The sequence below is a fragment of the Salarias fasciatus genome, chromosome 23 (genome assembly GCF_902148845.1).
Source record: "Salarias fasciatus chromosome 23, fSalaFa1.1, whole genome shotgun sequence".
Taxonomy (NCBI): domain Eukaryota; kingdom Metazoa; phylum Chordata; class Actinopteri; order Blenniiformes; family Blenniidae; genus Salarias; species Salarias fasciatus.
Genome location: NC_043766.1, coordinates 3,018,309 through 3,039,935, shown reverse-complemented (window position 1 = coordinate 3,039,935; position 21,627 = coordinate 3,018,309). Strand labels below are relative to the sequence as shown.

Here is a 21,627-nt window from a genome sequence, read left to right as displayed (position 1 = left end):
CTGGAGTTTGATTTTCTCTGTTTGATTTATGTGCCCCTTCTCACAGTCTTCAGAGTGGACATGGTCTGCTCGGGCAAAGTCGAGGACGAAGCATTTTTAACAATGCAGCTCAACGTGACCATCCATGCCAGTAACTACACAGTGCTCAACTTCAAGAGGAGGAAAATGTGCAACAAGAGTAAGTGCCTCAGTCCATAGGTCATAAAATGTTTGTCCATCCTGGTCCCAGTGACTTCTCCCAGCATGCCTTGGGTCTGATCAATTGGTTTCCTAATACTGTGCAGCCCATGAGCCAATTTTCAAAACTCTCAAAGCTACTTGTAGTCAAGTAGCTTTTTATATTACTCTGTAGCTCAGCAGCCTCTCTTTTTTCAAACACATTGAGAACATTTGAGTTCTGCTCAGTGTTACAGTTCAAAAGAGCAGTATAGTTCAGCGCAAAATTAACTGGCAAAGTGATTTTCCTCTGGTTGAGATCTGGTGACTGAGAACTGAGTGAGCAGTGAGTTTAACAGCGTCCTAGGTCGAGGAGGTTATTTAATTAGGAACTATGTAGTTCTTGGAAAATCTGTGTATTTAAACTATGTCATCCAAAAAAACAAACAAAAACTGTATAGAGTGCAAAGGGTGAACAAGCAAATTAAAAACAGAAGGGCCCAAGGACAGAGCACTGGGGACACCTCAGGTCGGGTTTAGCTGGAGGAGGTTAAGAGCGAGAACCAGACTGCCTTTAACCAGATCAGATTACCAGGCCTCACCAGGTGGACACGGCACGGATAATTGACGGGACACTTCTGAGGAGCCCTTTTCAGTCCAGACTGTTAAAGTGGAGCAGAAAACTATCCCTGACTTACAGACTCCGAATTGTTTCGGGGAGTCAGATACTGCGAAGGGTCACAGAGGAGGAGCAGAGGCAGGTTTTTGTATTTCCTTCTTGTTCCGGTACTATTTTGAAATAGCTTGAAGATAATTACATGTGGCCAGAAGGGTTCTTACTGTGTCGCCTTGTGGAAACAAAACCTTCTCCATTCTTATTTTAAGCTGGAGTCTGATGAGCAGCATGAACAGACCCTTTGTTTGCGCCGTGCTGCTCAGAATGCACTCTGACCAATCACCCATGTCAGCTATGTTTCTCCTGGGATTGTTCCTCTAACATTGAAGCGGAGAATAAACATGCATGTTTTCTAATCACAAATTCCCTTTTTTCATCTCTTAATACTTTTTGGAGCTCTCAGCAAAGTTCGAACTACCATCAAAGCAGATATGTAAGCCAATGTGTGCCTTATAAATTAAGAAAATAAACTAACATTCAAAGTTTTTAAAGTTTTTTGAAAGCTACTTGATGACCGAGATGCCCACCCTGCTTTGGCAGATTACCTCTCACTGTCACTGGATTTAAATGGATATTTTCCAAGTCTCATGTCTTTGTCTGTGAAAATATTTGATTGACTGGTTGAAAACCTTTAATGAAACCCAGTGATAGGTGCTAAAGACGCATGATCAGATTTATTTTGCTCATTAAGGAACATTGAGGAAGCAGCCACTTCATCCATGCCTGTCAGGATGTATTCGGTCGAAGCCATGCTCTGTGTGTTCTGGTTGAGCTTTACTTAGAAACTAGTTTGATTTGTTGCACTTTGTCTCTCAGAGAACATGAAGGAAAATTCAGTCTCTCTAAGTATTTATTGAGAAACTGCAAAAGGAAAAATGGCATTTCTCAATTATCTGCACTTTTGCCATTTTAATGACTGATTGTAAAACTGATCATCGAGTTGATCCAATGATTTCTTTCTCTTCTTCTCTGAACAGGAATAGATTATGACCCAAAGATTCCCACTCCTTACAACAACAACTCTCTTCGATTGCCCGACTGTAAGTGATCTCCACTGTGTGTGTGTGTGTGTGTGTGTGCGTGTGCGTGTGTGTGTGTGCGTGTGTGCGTGTCTGTCATAGGTGGCACTGACTTGATAAGACAGATGTTCACTAACTACTGAAAGTGCATGACTTCAGGATGATGTTATTTAGGAGCGCTCTGGCAGTCCTCCCTCCCTCGGCTCTTGGAGTGGTCTTGCTCTTCTGGAGGGATTCATACGGACTCTTTGTTTCTGGAGTACCAGTGGACTCCCGAAGTGCCATTAGTGGGCAGTCGCTCTTCTGCTTGGATAGGCCGGAGGAACCTGGGGCCCTGTCAGGCTTTCAGAGAGGACATGAGAAAGGCTCTCGGACACTGGATCCCAGGCACTATCGCCACCATCCCCGAGCCTCCATTAGCTCTAAGTGCACCAGCAGTTCCACTCTTTCTCACACAATAGCCAGTAAAGCTACAACCTTGAAAGTGACGCTGGTATTTAGAATATTGTGCTACCCGCTGCTTTTGTGCTGATCATCAAAATGCCCCTTGTTTTGGTCTCAGTAGATGGGGTGGCGACCCCCACCACCTCCACACAGGTGTTCTACATCAGCGTGAGCGTGTGCTGCATCGTCATCTTCCTCGTGGCCATCATCCTGGCAATCCTGCACCTGCACAGCATGAAGAGAGTGGAGATGGAGGACAGGTCTGGTTCTTAACAAACAAAACAGATGCACCTTATACCTCAGCAAATGAGTGTTTGTGTAATCTAAGTTTTTGTTGCCAATAATTCATGTTTGAACATATTTCAGGCAGTTTGTTGCTCTGAGCTATCGTGTTTTTCAACAATATCAACTAAATTCAATCTGTGCAAAAACTGCTGTTTTCTAGCAGAGATCAGAAACATTTATCTGAATGATGATAAAGTAGTACAGGTGCAAATACTTGGCACGGAAAGCAAATCCTGAATTGTTGGACTTATTGTCCATATTTCTTCCAAGATACAACAAACTCATACATTTTGCATTTGTAAAACGTGTTTCACCTTAACCTCTCTGCTGCCGACACAAACGATGGCCACATGACATTCGACAATATTTCATGGGCTCAAGTACTCAACAAAATGTCAACACATCCTGGATTTGTGTGCCTCGATTTATGTTTTCAGCGTAGCAGAAATCATAAATTATCAACTCTGAAACATTTTTTCCTTCTGTATTTAGAGTAAAACCTAAAACAAGACAAGGACTTGAAATTTGTTTTGATTCATTGCTGTCGCTGAAGTTTGTCTTCTCTCTTGTTGAAGTATGGTTTTCTTGTTCTGTCTTTATTCCTGTGATAAATCTTTCCCATTTCCAAACCACTCTTTCGCTTTGTCTTCCTGGAGGTAGAAATTATTCTGGAAATGGATTTTCATCACAGATCTGCCCTGAAATGGTTTTTTGTATTTGGTGTTACGACTAAAGTAAAGAGCATCAGTTCTGCACCGTTAGAGACTGATAGTCTCTCGGCCCATTATACCCCAGACCCGTGAAGCGACGAGCGAGCTTTTGTTTTTTTTATTCACTCTGAAAGTTGCTTCTGCAGAATGCTGCTCAGAAACAGTGACAGAGCGGATTAGATCAAGTTCAAACCTGCACTTCTTCCTCTATTCTCTCCTCCAAGGGGATGCAAGCAGATGCACAAGTTATCAAACGTCAATGTGACATGAAAGCAGCCTGTCCCGTCTTTGATTTTCATTTCAGCTTCCATTGCATGTTAAATTTACAATATAGCTCATTTATGTTAGACAGAGCAGTAGTGTCTCTTTCTTGCCTTTCTAGTATTTTACCTGAAGTCACTCATTTATAAGTGCATAATAACCGAACCATGGGAGCTTGACATTTGTGATTCTAGCCACATTGCAGAAAGCAGATATAGATCTCTTTGGGTGTGTGTGTGTTTTTTTTTATATATACATATATATTTTCATTATTCATCTCCTTGTGGCTTTCAGTGTGAGTGAAAGTGGAAGTTCACAGGGTCTGTCTCAGCCGTCCACCCAGACCACGCAGTACCTGAGGGCCGACACTCCCAACAACGCAGCCCCAGTCACCAGTAAGTCGCCTTATGTCTCTGCACTGCGCCAGGTAGGCTCGCTTCAGGCCTGGAGAGACAGAAATGTGCACTATAAAAGACATTTTGCTTCCGTCTTTTCTCATGCAGCGAATGTGCATGCTTTTCCAAATGCAGTAATGGGCCATGAGTGACCTGATTCGTTAAACTGGTGTCATAAGACTGTAAATGAGGAGCACACTCCCTGCAGTGATGTTTGTCCTCTGCCCTTGTGACAAACAACTCTGAATAATGTGTTGGTGCCATAGCACGCTAGTCGTCACCCCCAGTCAGCAGAGAGAGAAGCAAATGCACTCCGTTATTTTTGAGCAGGCGGCACATGGTCAGCCCTGAATTAATGTCAATGAAGACCGTGGTGGGAAACCAGTGTGCCTCCTCACACACACGTCCCCCAGCGGAGTCTTTGTTTGTTATTGCCATGTCGAGTATCAGCAGCCTTTGCTCTTTTGACAACTATTCGCTGTATTCATGGCAAGTGGAAGTAGTTCCTGCTTTGCTCTTAGCATTGTTCAAACTTAATCCCTTAAAGACAGCAGAAGGGAAGAGAAAGGGCCATGAAACATGGCGCTGCAGCATCATACAATCAGTGTGCTTTACTACACAGATATTTCTTTTTGCCAGAAAGCTCTTGGATGGCCAAATGGTTCCCAACCAGGGGTCTGAGACCCTCATGCGGGCCATTCAGAGAACTTGCTGGGGGGCTTGAGACTAAACTTCCCTTGTGGTTCTCAAAATTAGACTTGAACTTGTCAAAGAAAACCACAACCTGCAGTCGAACCTGACCTGGAAAAATACTTGCTTGTGTTTTCTTTCTGCTTTTTTTTTGTTGATGACAGTGTGTGTGTTTGTGTGTGTTAAAGATGCTTAAAATTACTGTTGAACAGCTGTTTTTTATTTATATAGAAACAGTAATATATATCAACATTTATCAGTATAATTGAGTTGGTTGTTCATCCCATTTTTATTATCTTCTTAAAAAGCAGTTTTAGAAATTGTTTTTTTAGATACTCAAATTTATATCATGACAACCCTGACCATTTTAATTCAGTATTTGACAGGTTCTTTCATTGAGGTACAGGTGTCCATATAATGCATACTGGATATGTCTTTGCAAAAAATAAAGTCGCCTCTTTAAACAGTGAAGGCATCATCCTGTCAGCGGTCATTGGAGATTTTTTGTCACTTTAAGAGCCACTGAGAAAGTACAGCATCTTGTGTTCTGCTGCTTTTCAGTGTGGTCCATCACTGCCCTCTACAGGACACATCCTGCATCTCACAAATATTCTTGAGCACATTGTTTTGACACGCTTGTGTCGCTGCAGCTCTGATGAGCAGACCAGCTGCAGTGACTCCTCCTTTCATTCTGTGGTTCATGTGGTGTTGTCATATGTGAGCCGGCTGCCCATTCAAACCACTTCTTTCTTACTTTCTCCCACCCTCCACTCCTGCTTCCTCTCATCAGACAATCACCCCGGTTCTGCACCCATACTCCAGCTTGCCGCCACCTCCTTCCAAAACCCCGGTGCTCCCCCTCATGAAACCAAAAGTAAGTTCCTGTGTCGCTCTGCTTGTGAGGCCTCGGCCTTCGACTCTCTGCTGTACAAACTCACACTGTATATTGTTCATTCTTGAATTCCCTCCTGTGTCCAGCATTTAATCACTGCTCATGCATATTACCCGTTTTGTGCTCACATTGTCTGCCTCCTACATCTGAGTTACACCGCTGGGGAATCGAGCGTACCGAGAGAGTTACAAGGAAAGTGGCTTCATAGAAACAATGAACGGGATTAGAGCTGAATGCATCGTTTGTGGTGTAAAAACTGACGAGTGAAGTTCGAAACTGCAAACTGAGGTAATCACCCCTTAAGATAAACTTTGGCAACCACTAACTGCTCTGGGTGAGCCTTTAAAAAAAAAAGGAAGAAGAAGAAATGGACGTTTGCATGGGTGTTGAATCCAGCTGTTTGTACTGACCGCTGTTTCCCTGATGGCTTTCAGTTACATTTTCATTCAAATGAGACAAATCGAAGAAATGCAGCATGTTTCAGTCACTCTGCCGTGCAGAAGCAGCCCTCAGTGAAAAGCTTGAACAGCCTTGCTCTGAGATGTTGGCTTTCTGCTTGTAAGTGAATAAGGACAAAGGCTTCAGCAGAGAGAGAGCGAGAGCAACAGAAGAGTCGCCATCGCACAGTAAGATAATCCAGTCACGGCAGAGTTGATGTGATGTCAGATCACAAACTTTCACTTCCACTAACAGATCCTGCAGGAGATTACAGAGAGAGGAGAAGAGGCTTTCTTCATTTTTGAAGAGTTACACTTCATCTGAGTGAAGTCAGTCTTTGCTCCAAACTGATTAAATTAAATGTTGTTTGCAGTGTGGCCTCTTGGGGGCAGCAGTGATCTTCACTGTTACAGTGCTGTTAAAGCGTGTCAGCAGAGCCTGGGATAAAGCCTCCTCTCACTTTCTCTGGAACCCAGAATCTTGAAATGTGTGTTTTGGCTTCTTCTTCTTCTCTAGTCACAAATCTACTGCAGGAGACTTACAGGCCGAGCTCAGGTTTTTGTTCGTGACTAAAAGATGTTCGTCTCCTGGAGGCAGGCTGACCGTCAGAGACTCGGTCTCGCTCCGTTTGGGGGCTGTGCTCTATCCTCACGCAGAAGACATAACTTGAGTCTTTTAATTCAGCCAAGGATTGTGCTTGTTTCAGAGCAAAGCTTTGCCGTAATGAAGAAACACCAACAAGTGAATGAAAGCCGAAGACTTGATGTGTGATTTCTTGTATTCGGCTGGTGCAAAGTGAACCTGCTGCTTCGCGCGTGGGTGTTTTCATCAGGCTTGAACGAGCCTGTGCCTCTCTCCCTGCAACAGGTTACCCGTCACTCCGCATCGAGAAGAATGACCTGCGCAGCGTCACTCTGATGGAGGCCAAAGCCAAAGTGAAAGACATCGCCATCTCCAGGGAGCGAGTCACGCTACGGGATGTTTTACATGAAGGTATTTGCCCTCCCACGCCTCTGCTTTCCTTCTGTAATCAAAGCTCCCAGTCTGTTTCGTCACACACTTCTCAGAAGTTGCATCAAAGAGTCTGTAAGCATTAAAACCTGAACATGTTCTGAAAAACAGAACTTCTTCCACACAGAGCTGCAGAAGAGGAGGTTTGGTATTTTTTATGTTATTTTACTTGAGTCAAAAAGCCACAGGTTTGTACAGTAGATGCACTTCAAATGTGCTGTTACGAATAAACAAGAAACATGAACCAAGTTACGTTTTCATAAAAAAAAAGCACTGTTTTGTTCAGTTGATTTTTTTTTTTTTTTTTTTTTTTTTTTTTTACAAACTGTGCTGTTGACGTACAGATGTATGTTGGTTTGTTTCCTGAAGACATGCGGCCAATTGATGAGCTTTGTATCTGTATTTTATACATGACGTCATGGATGGCAGAAAAATGAATTTTTCAAAATGAGATTTTAGTTAATGATCCAAAGGCTAGAAAAGAGAAACATTTGTCAGAATTACAGGCGCTGTCTTTAAAAGACATCAGGTCAAGTGAAGAACCTGGACGTGTTTTTCTACTCTGAGCTCAGTGTCATTCCTCGGGTGAAGCGTGTATTTAAAGCAGGTTTTTTACACCTCAAGAGTTTATCCAGAGTCTGGCCGTTTCTCCCTCGGACCGATGCAGACGCATGCCTTTGTCTCCAGTTGGGTTGAGCACTGCGACGCCCTGCTCTCTGGTCTTCTGGAGGAACCGTCTCTCGTCTCCAGAACTCAGCTGCTCAGGTGTTGACAGAACCAGGACGACATTACGCCGGCTGTAAAAGCATCGCAGTAGCTCCCCGTGTATTTTACGATCGATTTTAAAGCGCTTTAATGGTTTTTTTAAAAGTCTTAATAGTCTCATACCTTCTGACGTAACAGCTTTATTTTAATCTTGTGAACCGTGATGAACCTCCAGATCCTCAAGAATCAACCTTTTACTCATTCCCATTGTTAATACAAGAACCTTCATTGTCTGCTTTTCAGCACATTTATGGAGCAGTGGAGAGCCTGAGGCCTGCAGAGAACATTCCTGTTTTTAGGCTTAAGATTTTCCCTTTTAATAAGACTTTTAATGAATATTCACTTTTTTTCCTGTTGTAGGATTTTCTGATTTTTATTTCCTTATTTATTTATCGATGACATGTATAAACAATGGCAGGGCGTGGGCATGTGGGTAGATATCACTCTGTTTTTATTTTTGTGCTGCATTTCTTTCACTGAAAGGTCTATTTAAATAGTTTGATTTGTTTCTAATAGAAAGAGAAGTTGATGGAGGCAGAAGATGATGATCTGACCTTCTCTTATCCTCCGCTGACGGAGCTCTCCGGTCGTATTGCAGGTTGATTTTGAAGCATGAACACGCTGATGCTCTTACAGCAACAGCACAAAGTGTGGAAGTGCACAATTTCTGAGGCAGCGATCATATCTGGCGAGTGTGCTGCTCATGTAGTGGACTATTTTTAAATTAGAGGTGGAGGCGTCGTGACAGTCTGGCAAATTTCATGATGCTTTTGATAAACTACGACTTATCAAAGGTGAGAGGAAGAGCCAGCGGGGCGCCACAATTACAGCTGTATCTGTGGATTCATTATCTTTTTCTTCATCTGCAGTTGCACTATGCATACTTTCTACAGAAAGCTTTTATCATCCTTTCACGTTATCAGTTTGTGGAATTAATAAGTTGAATACATTGCACTGCATTCTGGTTTGGATTTTTACTTTTCTTCTTTAATCTTCTGCCTCTGTAGTATTTTAAAAATGAGAAAAATGACTTTCCACAGATAATTCAGAGCGTGCCTGTGTCAGTAGGCACATGCGATGTAAAGCCGTGTTATAGACATTTCTCTCAGGGGTTTTTCCTCTCATAAAAACAGTTAAATGCACACAGAGGTTATTTCGTTTCATTTTTAAAGTGCGTAAGCAACAAGTGAAGCGTCGGGCTCTGACTCACCCACCTGGCGAATATGTATCGCAATCTGTGATTGTTGGGTTGATTGTGAAGTTCTGTGCTGCTCAGTCTTACAACAACAGTCCAACATTTCTCTGATAAAACTGTACTGTCTGCTGTCGGCAGTCGTCTGGGTTTTAGATCGGATAACCCACATGTGTCAGTCAAAGTTATGCATTTAGTCAGTTTTATCATTATCATTTATTTCTTGCACTTGTCGTTGTTGTGAACACCTGGGAACAGCTGCAAACTGTTGTTATTCTCATGATACATTAATCTAAGCCTGACTTTGGCTACCGTGTCGTCAGACGGGAATTAAACAGCAGGCCGTGCGGTATCAGTGAGGCCTTTGCAGGTCTTAAATCTGATTTCACCAGGATTCCTGCAGCAGCTGTTGGGACTCGTGAGCTGAGACTGTTTCATAGTTTGAAAGTGGTTTGAGAAACCTGCAGATGTTTTAGCTTCTCTCCAGTGAGGAGAGCGCGACTCGCGAAGCCAAACCCGATCCCAGGTACAGTTACAGAGGAGTGAAACCCTGGAAAGTGCTTTGTTTTTGTCATCCGGGTGATAAAACACGATTTATAAAAGCTGTTTCTTCGCTTATTTGCAGTGGATTGTGTGTATCTCTGAGGCAGTGATCTGTAAGCATGAATGCCGTCTATTTTCCCTGCTGAGTACCAGCATGCCTCATCAAATCAGTGTCAGTAAGAACCTGCCAACAACCCAAAATAGCAAGAGTTCATTCCTGCTGAGGCGTATTACGCACCCACAAGAAAGCCGAAGTTTTGAGTCTTTCTCTGGTTTTCTGTCAGAGATCAACACCGGTGATTGGGCTTTCGATTCGGCTCCGCCGCCGCATCGTTTCCTGACGCTAGATGCTTTTTGAAGCGACTTGGCGGCGGTGTGGAGTGAGCGCCGGTACTGAACACGACTGCGCTTCACTCCCTGGAGATCTGCCCACTTTTCGGTTTGAGTACGGCGTGTGTTGAATGATGTAATAGTTACCCAAGGGCGAATCCCACACAATGGAGGAGACAAGTGTGGGTGTTCTGTTTTGAAATGACACTTGACGTCCTTCAATGGTTTATAATTGCTGCTTCAATTTGATATGTTAATAGTGCCCTCCTTTCTAATATTTTTTCTTTTCTTTTCTTTTTTTAACTTACCAGATAACAATGCTTCTTTGCAGAAGCGTCTTAGCAAAACTCTCCCCTCACTTCAGGGGAAGACTGAGTCGATTTGCGTCAGAGAGCTGAAAAATTAATCATTTCAGAACAGAATCTGATTTGTACATAACATTTCTGCTGCGTTTGGAATCAGGCCATCACTGCGCCTTTCACCTTTTTTTTATTTTACCGAGCCATGCCACAGCCTCCAGCAGAAATTCAGTGCAAGTGATGAATGAGCACAGCATTCATGGACTATCTGATTCTGTAAAGCAGCTTTCTACTAATTACACCCAATTACAGCTGGTGCAGATATTAAAGTTGAACTGTTAACTCGGTGTAGCTACTCATTCTGAGTTGGTCGTTCTTGTCATTTGGGTTTTTGTCATTGTTGTGATTTGGCTTGAATTTTATCCTAGGTGTGGTTATATTTGACTTTGATAAGTTGCTACATATTTTCTCCAGTTCCTGTCACTGGTGAGCTCTAATTTGCCGTAGTTCTTCATTCTGAATAGCGCGTCGTGACTATAGCCTTACTCGGTTTACTTAGAGCCGATTTGCAAGTAAACAGTTTTGAAGTCGGAGGATGTATGCCGGCGGAGTCCTGTGGCGGGCCACTGGGACCTCAGCGGGCCATCCACGTACATCATGGCCTCTGCCGTTAGCAGTCAATGTAAACATTACAAACATAGCAGACGAAGCACCGAGCTGAAGACATACAAGGCCATGTCTGCGAGCGGCGAACTCAGAGTGCCGCTCTGTTTTTGGGAGCCGGCAGGCCCAGACAGGCTTGATGAAGCAGGCAGAGGGCGGGAGCGAGACGCTTTAACACTAACCCTGTTGTTATGCTTCATCTCCTTTCCTGTTGAAACATAAGGCAAGGCTAGCCTCGAGGCTTTGATTTTTTTTCTTTTTTCCCCCCTCTCTGTTTATGTGGATGGTTTATGTTCTGAAATGCCATTTTACCTCAAAAACACCCTGGAGCAACGCTGAGACAGTTTAGACAAAGGAGATGATGAACGCGCTCACTTGGCCTTTCCACATCGTTCGTAGTTCTGAATCGCTGTGAGTGGTGAAAGGATTCTCTCAGCTGCACTGAGCTCCTCTCCGTTTGGAACGACAGCCAAAGTCGCCTCATTCCTTCTCAGAGACAAAGCGGTTTAGGCAGATGCCTGTCCACTTCTGTCCACTGAGCAGCCAGGCATGAGGCGACGTTTCCGTGTTTCAGTACGTCACCTCAGGCTCTCTGGCTGCTGCATCTTTCTCTGAAATAATAATAATAATATTAAAAACAAAAAACCTGTCCTGTTTTTCCTTAGGCACGTTTGGCCGCATCTTCCATGGCGTGCTGCTGGATGAGAAGGACCCCAGCAAGGAGAAGCAGGTCTTTGTGAAGACAGTGAAGGGTATGCGTGCAACTCTGGCACACAATAGCTACGCACACACACACACACACACGCACGCACGCACGCACGCGCGCCTTAAAACAAATAAAAGTAATGTTATCAGGTCAACAGTGCAGCACGCCAGTCACTGTGCAACACCCAGTGTGTCTACATGCTCTTATGCAACAGGTCGCACAGAGAAGTCACGTCGGAAAATGCACTGCAGTAACCCGACGCCGCACAGTTTGTGTTTCTAGTGCGTGACAGTCGATAACAGAAGGCCGAAACTCATTAGCTTTCAATTCTGCTCCTGGTGTGTAGCTGAGCAGGTCTGCAGACAGAATTCAGATGACGTTTGTTCTCCGCTGCAACTAGAAAAGTCAGGTCTTGTGGGGGAAGTCTCTCTGAGAGAATCAAATGATGCTGATGATCCACCTGTGTGATGACAGATAAAGTTTATTCAGTCTTTAAGATGTGAGGTAGCAGTGTGGGTTCCTGCAGCATCCGGCCTTTTTGTCTGTTAGTGTTTTGTTCTCTGGTTTGTTTAATGTTTTTTGCCTGCTGGTCTTTAACGGCATTACACTGTAAAGTTAAAAGTGTAATGCATTAGCTTATCACCTTAATATCATTGTCCGAAAACTTCTGCCTTTGTTTTTTTTCCACTGTTACTGGTTCCTGTTGTTATTACTGTTCAGGACAAAGTAGACACTAGATTGTATTTTTTATTTTTATTTTTTTACCTTGGCTCGCCGCATTGAAAGTGAGTCTTTCTGAAGAGACCTGTGTGAATTTGTTTTCACTTCTTCTGTGAACTGGTTGCAGAAGTGCACAGAAGTGCAAACATTGTATTTCTGGTTCAGCTAAACACTCGGGTGATCAAATCAGATTGTATTTATGGCGCACTTCTCTTACAACATGTAGCACAAAGTGCTTTACAAGGTAAAACACACGGTGCTCGCTATGCAGCATGCCGACGGTGAGCGCACCTGAGTGTCACCTCAACACGGTGCTTGTGTTCCTGTAAGGCGTCTTCCTGATGGTCTTGGCCGAGTGTGAACAGGCGCTGGAGCCGGACAGTGAGAGTTTTCGCGCTGCGGGGTTGCATGCCAGTGGAAGCGGCGTCAGTGTGCAGGACGACCGTGTTCTTTGTTAACAGCTTTCATCAGCGTTCTGTGCCAGCTGCCTTTTGACCCCTTCGTTCTGCCGTGTTTACTCAGGGAGGGGTGGATACCACTCATGCGAACAATATCCTCATGCCAGTTTTTGGCGTTGTTAAACTCTCTACTTCCTCCTCACACGCCTTTTGGGAAGGGAACAATGCAGCTTTCCATAAGTACCAGACGATGGCAAAGCTGCAGACGCAGATTACACTCTGGCACAAGTCGGTTTTCCCTTGTCGTTTCCCACTGACACATGACTGCCAGCAGGTACATTCTGCAATCAAAGAAAGGAAAGAAATAATCCAGGCGCTCAGAGAGTTACAGTAGCAGTTATCCAGCATGGTTACACTTTTTTTTTTTAAATTGAGTTTCTCTGTGCTCAATAATTTGCAGACCATGCGTCTGAGGTGCAGGTGACCATGATGTTGACTGAAAGCTGCAAACTTCGTGGACTCCATCACAGGTGGGTGGATGAATGTGCAAATCACAGTTTGAGTTTTTTTTACAAACAGGTTACTTTGAACTGCTTATGAAATGTTTGTGTGTCCGAGACAGGCGGTTGTCTTTTTGATATGGGTAGAAGAAAACGTTTAATGACTCTGGAGAGAAGTATTACATCAATAAACGTTTTCATTTTCCATTGTAGTGATGTTTAAGGTGTTTTTAATTTTCATGTTGTGCTGTGTGTTTCATTAACAGTCTCCTGGATTAAAGCAGGGCTGCTCAAACCCGGTCCTCGTGGGCCGCGGTCCTGCACGTTTTAGCTCTCTGCCTGCTTCGGCACACCTCAAAGGAACGTTATCAAAATACTGTAGAGCAACCAAAAGACTGAACATGACCCATCAAATTCAGATATCTGAAACCAGCCTGTTTGGTGGCCGTTTCTGGCCGTTTGCCTCACAGTGCCTGTAGATGCTCAGTTCATCGCTTTGACGCGATTATATGGGATTATATGGGATGAAACAGCATTGGAAACATGTTTTCACCACGAGGTGCCTTTAAAATTGGCTTCAAGTTGAAATTGTAATAATTTTCCTCAGTAATTGTTTGGTTTTATGAAAATATAGTCAATTTCATGATGTACCCTCAGCGCCATTAGAAAGAAAAACCTGGTCCTGCACACTGAAGATGAAATTTTGCTGAATTTGGCCAATGAACTAGAATGTGTTTACCTCCCTTATGTAGAGTCAAATTGACACCAAAAGGTTGTACTTCTAGGAAGCGCTGTCAATCACTGAGACGGTTTAGGAGAAAAATTCTTCAAGTGCTTCAAAAAGACACAAATACCAAGATGTCACTCTGGAATTCGAACCAGCACAGCTGTGAGTGTAAATTCAACCTGAAACTCAAAGCTCAGCGTTACCCAGAATGCATCATTCGCTGCAAAATGACTGACGCTTCAGCAGATTTGACCCAAAATATCCTTCAGAGATGGTTGCCGTGACAGCCGTGGGACGACCCCGGCCGACTTGTTCCACCGTTTTCCTGGAAGCCGTTGTTCATGCGTTGCTCTCTTTCTCTCTCTCTCTCTCTCTCTCTCTCTCTCGCACATCCGTGGAAATCAAAGCTTCCACTCCCTTTGTCAATATTTCTGTGCTCCTCCAGGAATCTGCTGCCCATCAGTCACGTGTGCACGGAGGACGGAGAGAAGCCCATGGTGCTGCTGCCCTTCATGGCGTGGGGCAACCTCAAGCTGTTCCTGCGGCAGTGCAAGCTGGCCGAGGCGAACAACCCGCAGGTGAGGCCGGGGCGTCTGCTCCCACTTTCAGGTGCATGTTGTTAAACGATTAAGGCAACTCCCTTCAGTGCCTTTCTTGTACGGCCCTGCACCGAGATGTTTGGTAAGCCTATTAAAATAAATCCCCTTGAACTGGAGTCCGGACTGGTGTCGAGCCTGAAAGACGTTTTTTTTTTTTTTTGTTTGTGTGCAATCAAGTCCAAGTAGCGGCTCCTGTAACCGCTGTTTACACTGTTATTAGATGCGCTGTTGATATAGTCATGAAGCCGGTGCTCAAGGCGCAGATTTCTACCTGCAGCGTGAAAACAATCGGGCTTTTGTGCAGCTTCACCAGAGGGAGGCTTTGATGTGCCTGGCCAAATCCAGCGCCGCAGATCCAGCCAATCAATCAGCCCCCGAAACACAGATGTAGCAAACACTGCGCACCGTCACAAGATGGAGCTTGCCACATCCATTTGCATTCATCAAGACCGCTTTGTAAATTCTCAGGCACCTTCCATTTTTTTTCCCCCAGCAATTTAGTTGTGTACTGCTGGCTGATCGTGGAGACGGGGACATAGTCATTAAGTTGCACTCCTGCTATAAACATGGAGCTATAAATCAGCAGGGCTGCATCCAGACTGGGGCCAGGTGAAGCTTCCAGTGGAAAAACGTGGCGCCGCAGCGTGGCGCTCGTCTCGAGAACACCTGGTTTCAAAGGTTTTAGCCGTGATCGTGAGCTGACCGTGAGCTTTTTTTTTTTTTTTTTTTTTGTAGTCATTCGTTTTGGTCGTATCAAACTGCACTCAATGTTCGAGATGACCGTGTTTCCCCCACCTGACTGAGTTCAGATGTCTGTGTGTCGGAGGAGCCGCCGCGTTCGTCCTTTCCTCCGACGAGAGGGTTTGTTCAACCCATTAAACGATTCCAAACGACTGCCTCCAGTCCCTCATTCAGAACAAGCAGACTTGTTTCACGTTGAACTTGCACAAGACTTTGAGCCGGGGCACTCTCTGCATCGTGTCCGATCACATCCAGGTTCTTTAGCAATCGTGGTATTGTTATTTAACGTTTGAGTACTGGGGTAACCTTTTGCACAATGGACAGAAGTGTACCGTTGTTGTGTTTTGGCAGCTCTGACGCAGCAGCGCTCGCCCTGCTTGCAGCGACATGCTGAGGTTACGCACGTTTACCAACTGAGTCTCGCAGAAAAATGTCTTGCATGCCGGCGTGCGTCAGTTAGCTTACTGCCCTCAAAGTTTTCGAGAAGGAGAGGTTGTGACATTTGTCTGTATTTTCCGTCACATCTGCGGTCGTGCTCAGACGTAAATACACCCCCTTAAAAAAAAATTACCTTTTTTCTCTTTCTCCCTTTCAAGAACAGCATGAAACAGTGTTTCTATTAAGAGAAAAAAAAGGGACGCTTTGAAAGAGGTGATATGAAGTTGGACCAGGCCTCCTGCAGAGCTTCCAGATCGGGTGTAAATGATTAGTACCTGGCTGAGGAGTGACAAGCGAAACCTGTCTCAATCAGGCCTCTCACATTTAGCCTCCGCTGTTCTCTTCGCTGAAATGTGTGCTGTCAGTTTGCCAGGCCTTCAGGAGAAGGGTTGTGTGTGCTTCGAGCCGACAAGTAATTTCAGCAGAACAGGAATAATTGATCCTACTGTGATGAGAAATCTGTGCCACGTACGCACGTCGTCATAAATGGGAAAGCTGATCCGATCTGACCCTATATTCCAGTAAATGAAATGTTCATTAAAGTCCAGAACACACTTTGTGTGTGTTGTTTTATTTGTTTTTTTTTCCTGTTTCCTGTCAGGCGGTCTCTCAGCAAGACTTGGTCTACATGGCCATCCAGATCGCGTGTGGAATGAGCTACCTGGCTCGCAGGGAGGTCATCCACAAAGACCTGGCCGCTCGAAACTGTGTGTGAGTGTCCCTCCTCCTCCTCCTGTAGCCTCTCTCACCCGATTTGATCTGGACGTAAAGACGTTTCCCTCCCGGCCTACAGCATCGACGACAGCATGCAGGTGAAGATCACAGACAACGCCCTGGCCCGGGACCTGTTTCCCATGGATTACCACTGTCTGGGGGACAACGAGAACCGGCCCGTCCGCTGGATGGCTCTGGAGAGTCTGCTCAACAACGACTTCTCCAGCGCCAGTGACGTGGTAAGAGAGCAGGCTGGACAGGCGGCTTACAGATCGGTTTAAAAAGCTTAAAAGCAGAAATCCTCTGTGAAATCACTAGATGACCACGGAAAACGTATACACCCCCCTACCTGAACGGCAGATAGACACACACTCTGGAACTTGAGTGCAGATGACGCTCAGCCCTCGTTCAGCTCATACATGTTCGGGAGATAAAGTGGATTCAGGAAATGGCACCGATTGTGCTGGATCCATTCTTAGACTCTCGATCGACGCGTCGGGTCAAAAGGAAGGGAGGTTCAATGCCGCGCGCTTCTTCACTGTTTCCTGCGCCGGGCCCGCTGGGCGGGGGCCGCCGAGTCGTGCGGGAAGCTTGACGGATCCTGAGAGACGGCGCTCAGACGGCAGCCGGCCTCGCCCCCCGCCCCCCTGCATTCCTCTCAGCGCCTCGCTGTTTTCACGGCGACCGGCGGCTCCAGGAGCTCACGCAGGCCTGGCACCGACTCTCAGGAGGAGACCAGACAAGTCCCGCCGTTACACACAGAAATACGCCCTACCCTGATTCATCGGTGCTTCAGATACCAGGTTTTTTTGCAAATCGCTCTTTTCGGAGCCGTTTTGAACGTTTGGCACTGCCGACGTGGGAACTGGGTGGGTGACTGTGCAGCACGTTCTTCCTCCCAAGAAACCTTCACACCGCCTTGCCCCCTGTTCTTAATCAGTCCCTGCACTTCCTGGTGAGGTCCAGTGTCACCCCGTTAGTAGGCCGTCACTCCGCACGACAAACAGTTGTTGTTTTCGGGGAGTTTCCATTGTGTTCGGCTGCCTGGTTATCGGCAGGACGGTGTGGGCTGGCCTCTTTCACGCTCACGTGAAAATTAGCAGGGTTCCTGAAAACTGTTTCAGGGTCGACATTTGCTGTCAGCGTCTTTAAAAAATGGCATCGCTCCGTTTTAACCGTCTTAAACATATCACCCACGCTATTGTTTATAATTTAAGTCTGTTCAGAAAAATCAGGAGCCGCGATTTACTTCTGCAAATATATTTCTCAACATGATTTCCTCCCATTGTTTGTGTGGAACATTGTGTGTTTGAGTGGTCTGCTCCGCGGTTATTCTGTGTAACACTTGTTCTCAGAATAAACCTGTGTGTCTGTGTGTGTGTGTGTCTGTGTGTGTGTGTCTGTGTGTGTCTGTGTGTGTCTGTGTGTGTGTGTGTGTGTGTGTGTGTGTGTGTGTCTGTGTGTGTCTGTGTGTGTGTGTGTGTCTGTGTGTGTTGGCAGTGGGCGTTTGGCGTGACGCTGTGGGAGCTGATGACCCTGGGTCAGACGCCGTACGTCGACATCGACCCCTTTGAGATGTCTGCCTACCTGAAGGACGGCTACAGAATAGCGCAGCCGATCAACTGTCCGGACGAGCTGTAAGGAAACTCTCCGCCACTCCCAGCCAATCACTGATCAGTCCGCCTGTCTGTGTGTGTGTGGAGATCATTTATCAACTCCCCTCCGACGTGAACACACAGTATTAACTAGGGCTGAACGATATATCGTTGTCATATCGATATCGCGATATGAACATTCAGGACATTAGTTTCTCAAAATCAACAATATCAGGATTTCCCCTGCTCGCCCTGCATGTCAGCTCCATGCACAGGTAAAGCCAGCCGACCGCAAACCTGTTTACTGGTTGACAGCTGATGGCAGAGGGCGGCTGCAGAATCTGCACAGACGAGTTTGGTGGTCGTGGCAGTGAGTTCTCCTAAATAAAACTGCATTTTTTTTTTACATCCTTTTGTATTATGATGTTTTTATTTTTCTGAAAAATGCTTAACTTTCACTGAATCCATTGTAATATATCATATCGATATCGAGATATCTGGCACGAATATCGAGATATGAGATTTTGCCCATGTCGTTCAGCCCTAGTATTAACATTGTTAGTTTTTCAGCAGTGACAAAACAGGAGTTTGTGGCTCTTTTCAAGCTGATCTTGGTTTTCAGATCTAGTCTCAAATTTAAGTTTGACACAGAGAATCAAAGCCGACCTGGAGTCTTAAAAATGCTCTCAGACTCGAGACTTGACATCCTGTAACTAATTTCCCAGATCTAACAAAGACTCGTCTAAACTGAACTGGAATTTATAAAACTGAATTTTTCTCTCAGCTTCTTCAAACTGCACTGAATCCTCTTGAGACCAGACTCAGACTTTAGGAACTGAATCCACAACAAAACTCCATTTCAACACATTTATCAGATTTTTTTCCCCCCATTTATAAAAACAGACCATAAACTGCTGAACAAATGTTTGTCAACAAGTTGCACCATTATGGCCTCTTTTTAATGAGCAAAACCTCTTGCATGAGTGTGTTTGGACTTTTCCAAATCCACTTGTTTTTTGTGTGTGCCGAGTTCAGAAAGACCCTACGTGTATCTTATTTTAAATTGGGTTTGTGTTTGGTGTAATGTTTAAAAAAAACAAAAACCAGTCTCTGGAACAAGTCTCTTTCAGTTTAAGAGCCAGGTTGATTGTAATTATGATCGAGGAATTATTTAATTCCATTTCAAATCTAAATGAACCAGCCACTTCATTAATCAGAATTAATGTTAGTTCTTTATTCAGAGTGAAGTTTAATTCAGAATCATCCTTTTTCATTTGGAAATGGGTGTTTACGAGGTCGTTTTAAAGCAGAATCAACTTGTTTCTGGAACTAGAACGTCCATGTGGACGTGGAGGCTGTCAGGTTTTAGTTAATCAGTCTGATAATCGCTTTGTTCTGCCTTCAGAGCTCAAGTCCAGTCCAGATTCTGTCCCAGCGGACACGCAGTTGCTTTGTGTGTGTTGGTCGTTGGTTCCAGGTGTAGGATAAAGGCCCGGACACACTCCTGACACACCTTCTCCCTCTCCCTCCTCTGAGCAGAACTAGAGGTGTGCTGCGTTGGATAATAAACGGAAACGGAGGAAATTACCTGTTCTGTTAAATCACTGAGCAGGGTTTCCTTGGGGGCACAATAGGCGTTGAGGAGACGCTTCCTTTTCCAAAATACTGCAAGTCGCAGAATTTAAGTCGGCCTCTGATTAAACACCTGATTACATCTCGGCCTGTTGTATCAGTGCGGCGCAGGCAGCTCCTGTTGGAGGCTGGACAACCCGGTCTGGTCATATCTGAGGTCCGAACCGTGACCCGAGTCTGAGGGCACGCACACACACACACACACACACACACACGGCGTAATGCATTCCTAGCCCCTCGTTTCAACTGCAACCATCACATCCAAGGCCCCGTTTATCAGACTTTTTAAGTAAAAACTCATCATTTTTGCGTGTTTGTTTCAAAAAGTTTCACAGCTACACACCAAGCTCCTGAAAACGTCGGATCTGTAGCTTTCTAATTTAACCGTCTTTTGCCAGCCTGCGTCTTTTAGTCCTGAGACTTTGTTTCTCCTGCTCAAACGGACTAATCATGGATTCACGAGGACCCTCTCTGTGATCCGCCACGACTGCGCCGTCACATCTGAACCTGGCTGTCATTTTTAATCTCCTCTCTTTCGTGTGTGTGTGTGTGTGTGTGTGTGTGTGTGTGTGGCAGGTTTGCAGTGATGGCTTGTTGCTGGGCTCTGGACCCGGAGGAGCGGCCCAAGTTCCAGCAGCTGGTTCAGTGTCTCACAGAGTTTCACGCAGCGTTGGGCGCTTACGTCTGAAAACGACGGCGGCGGCGGCGCGGAGGGCTTTCGGACTCTGCTCGCGAGGAATCCACGCCGCGAAATGGTGCCTTATCAGACGCGAGATCAGACTTAAACCTGCCGATTTTATTTTGTACAGTTCTTTTGGAGTTTTTATATAGTTTTAATACCTTTTTACAGCATAGCAGTGTAAAAGGACTGTGGGGACATGGCTGGTTGTGCTTGGAAAGCATGTAGAGACTTCGTTGGCGCTGCCCTGCCCTCATCAAGAGGATCTGAACAGTTTGAGCAACACATCCTCGTTTATGGACGTTTTCGTGCCCTGGAACCATTTGAGCCTCTGAGACGTCAGTATTTTCTACAGTTTCCCTTCAGTGTAGTGAGACCGTGTAAATTGTAGGTTTGTTTTGGGTGAGAGTAACTCCTCAGCACAATGTTTTAGGTACCAAAGTAGACGTCACGGCCCTCTTTTGTCCAGTCGGTGTAACTGCAGTCAGTCAGCTCGGTACGAGAGGACGCTCCTGAAACGCGGCGGCGTTCCTCCAGACGGTACGCTGTTCCCCCGGGCGGCACGGAGGAGCTTCAGAGACCGTCCCACATGTCGGCGGCGCCAGTGGCTCCTCTGAACAGCGTCCGGCGCCGTCCGCTGCTCCGGCGCCACCTTGAAATGCGCCAAAGTTCACCTCAGTTGCACTGGATGTTCGCAGCGGGACCAGCCGTTCACTCACCACAGCCTGGAGTTCTTAAAAAGAGAAAACTGTCAACTTTTGTTGTTTTCTGGCTGTTTGTTTACTTCAAAGCAACTTGTTTTTTTTTTTTTTTTTAAGTCTTTAAAAATAGAAGTGTGGAAAACGCACCGATCTGACTTCAGGAGGTCGGCGTGCTTTCGCTCCATCTCCTCCCTCGTTTTGGGGTCAGATGAACGATGTCTGAATTCATGGATTCTCAGCCGTTGGCGACTCTTCGCCTGCAGAGCAGAAGCTGAACGTCAGCTCTGCAAAGCTACCTACTTCACCATGATTTCAAAACCACGTCTGGGTTTCTGACACTGTCGATTGAATGCTAGCGCCTTCTTTCTTTCCCCCCTTTTCTTCTCTTTTCTTTTTTTTGTTTCGTACACTTCGTTTCCACTGCCACAGTCTGTCCCAGTACAGTGGTGTATTACGGTCACATTACAGGCCCAGTGAAATAAAAGACACAAATCTTTTCCTGTTTCCATCGCGTCTCCTGTTCTTTCACAGAGAAAACGGCCAAAGACAAACCCAAAGCTCCAGTATTTCAGTTGAGTTTCTTCTCGTACTCAGAATGCTGTTGGTGGCTTTATTCCGCCACGTGGTGCCAGTTTTTTTTTTTTGTTCTTTTTCATACAGCTGAAAAACAAACGGTTGTAAAGATTTCTTCAGGTGTTTTATTTCCGA

The 21,627-nt window shown here is 45.3% G+C and overlaps 1 protein-coding gene across 3 annotated transcripts in view; it reads left to right on the top strand.

Moving 5' to 3' along the window:
• Positions 1-21,416, top strand: part of ryk (receptor like tyrosine kinase) — a 40,938-nt gene extending 19,522 nt beyond the window's left edge. Inside the window, exons 4-16 of one of the 3 annotated variants that reach the window (XM_030082847.1) lie at positions 47-178; positions 1,810-1,872; positions 2,417-2,555; positions 3,846-3,946; positions 5,427-5,510; positions 6,834-6,959; positions 11,435-11,521; positions 13,054-13,123; positions 14,266-14,398; positions 16,200-16,309; positions 16,392-16,551; positions 17,813-17,949; positions 20,116-21,416. In XM_030082847.1, the coding sequence (XP_029938707.1) occupies positions 47-178; positions 1,810-1,872; positions 2,417-2,555; positions 3,846-3,946; positions 5,427-5,510; positions 6,834-6,959; positions 11,435-11,521; positions 13,054-13,123; positions 14,266-14,398; positions 16,200-16,309; positions 16,392-16,551; positions 17,813-17,949; positions 20,116-20,227 (1,454 nt within the window). In that variant the 3' untranslated portion in view covers positions 20,228-21,416. Of the gene's footprint in view, positions 1-46; positions 179-1,809; positions 1,873-2,413; positions 2,556-3,845; positions 3,947-5,426; positions 5,511-6,833; positions 6,960-11,434; positions 11,522-13,053; positions 13,124-14,265; positions 14,399-16,199; positions 16,310-16,391; positions 16,552-17,812; positions 17,950-20,115 lie in introns of all 3 variants that reach the window. The other 2 variants (XM_030082846.1, XM_030082848.1) reach the window with 2 other exon arrangements.
• The last annotated feature ends 211 nt before the right edge of the window (positions 21,417-21,627 follow it).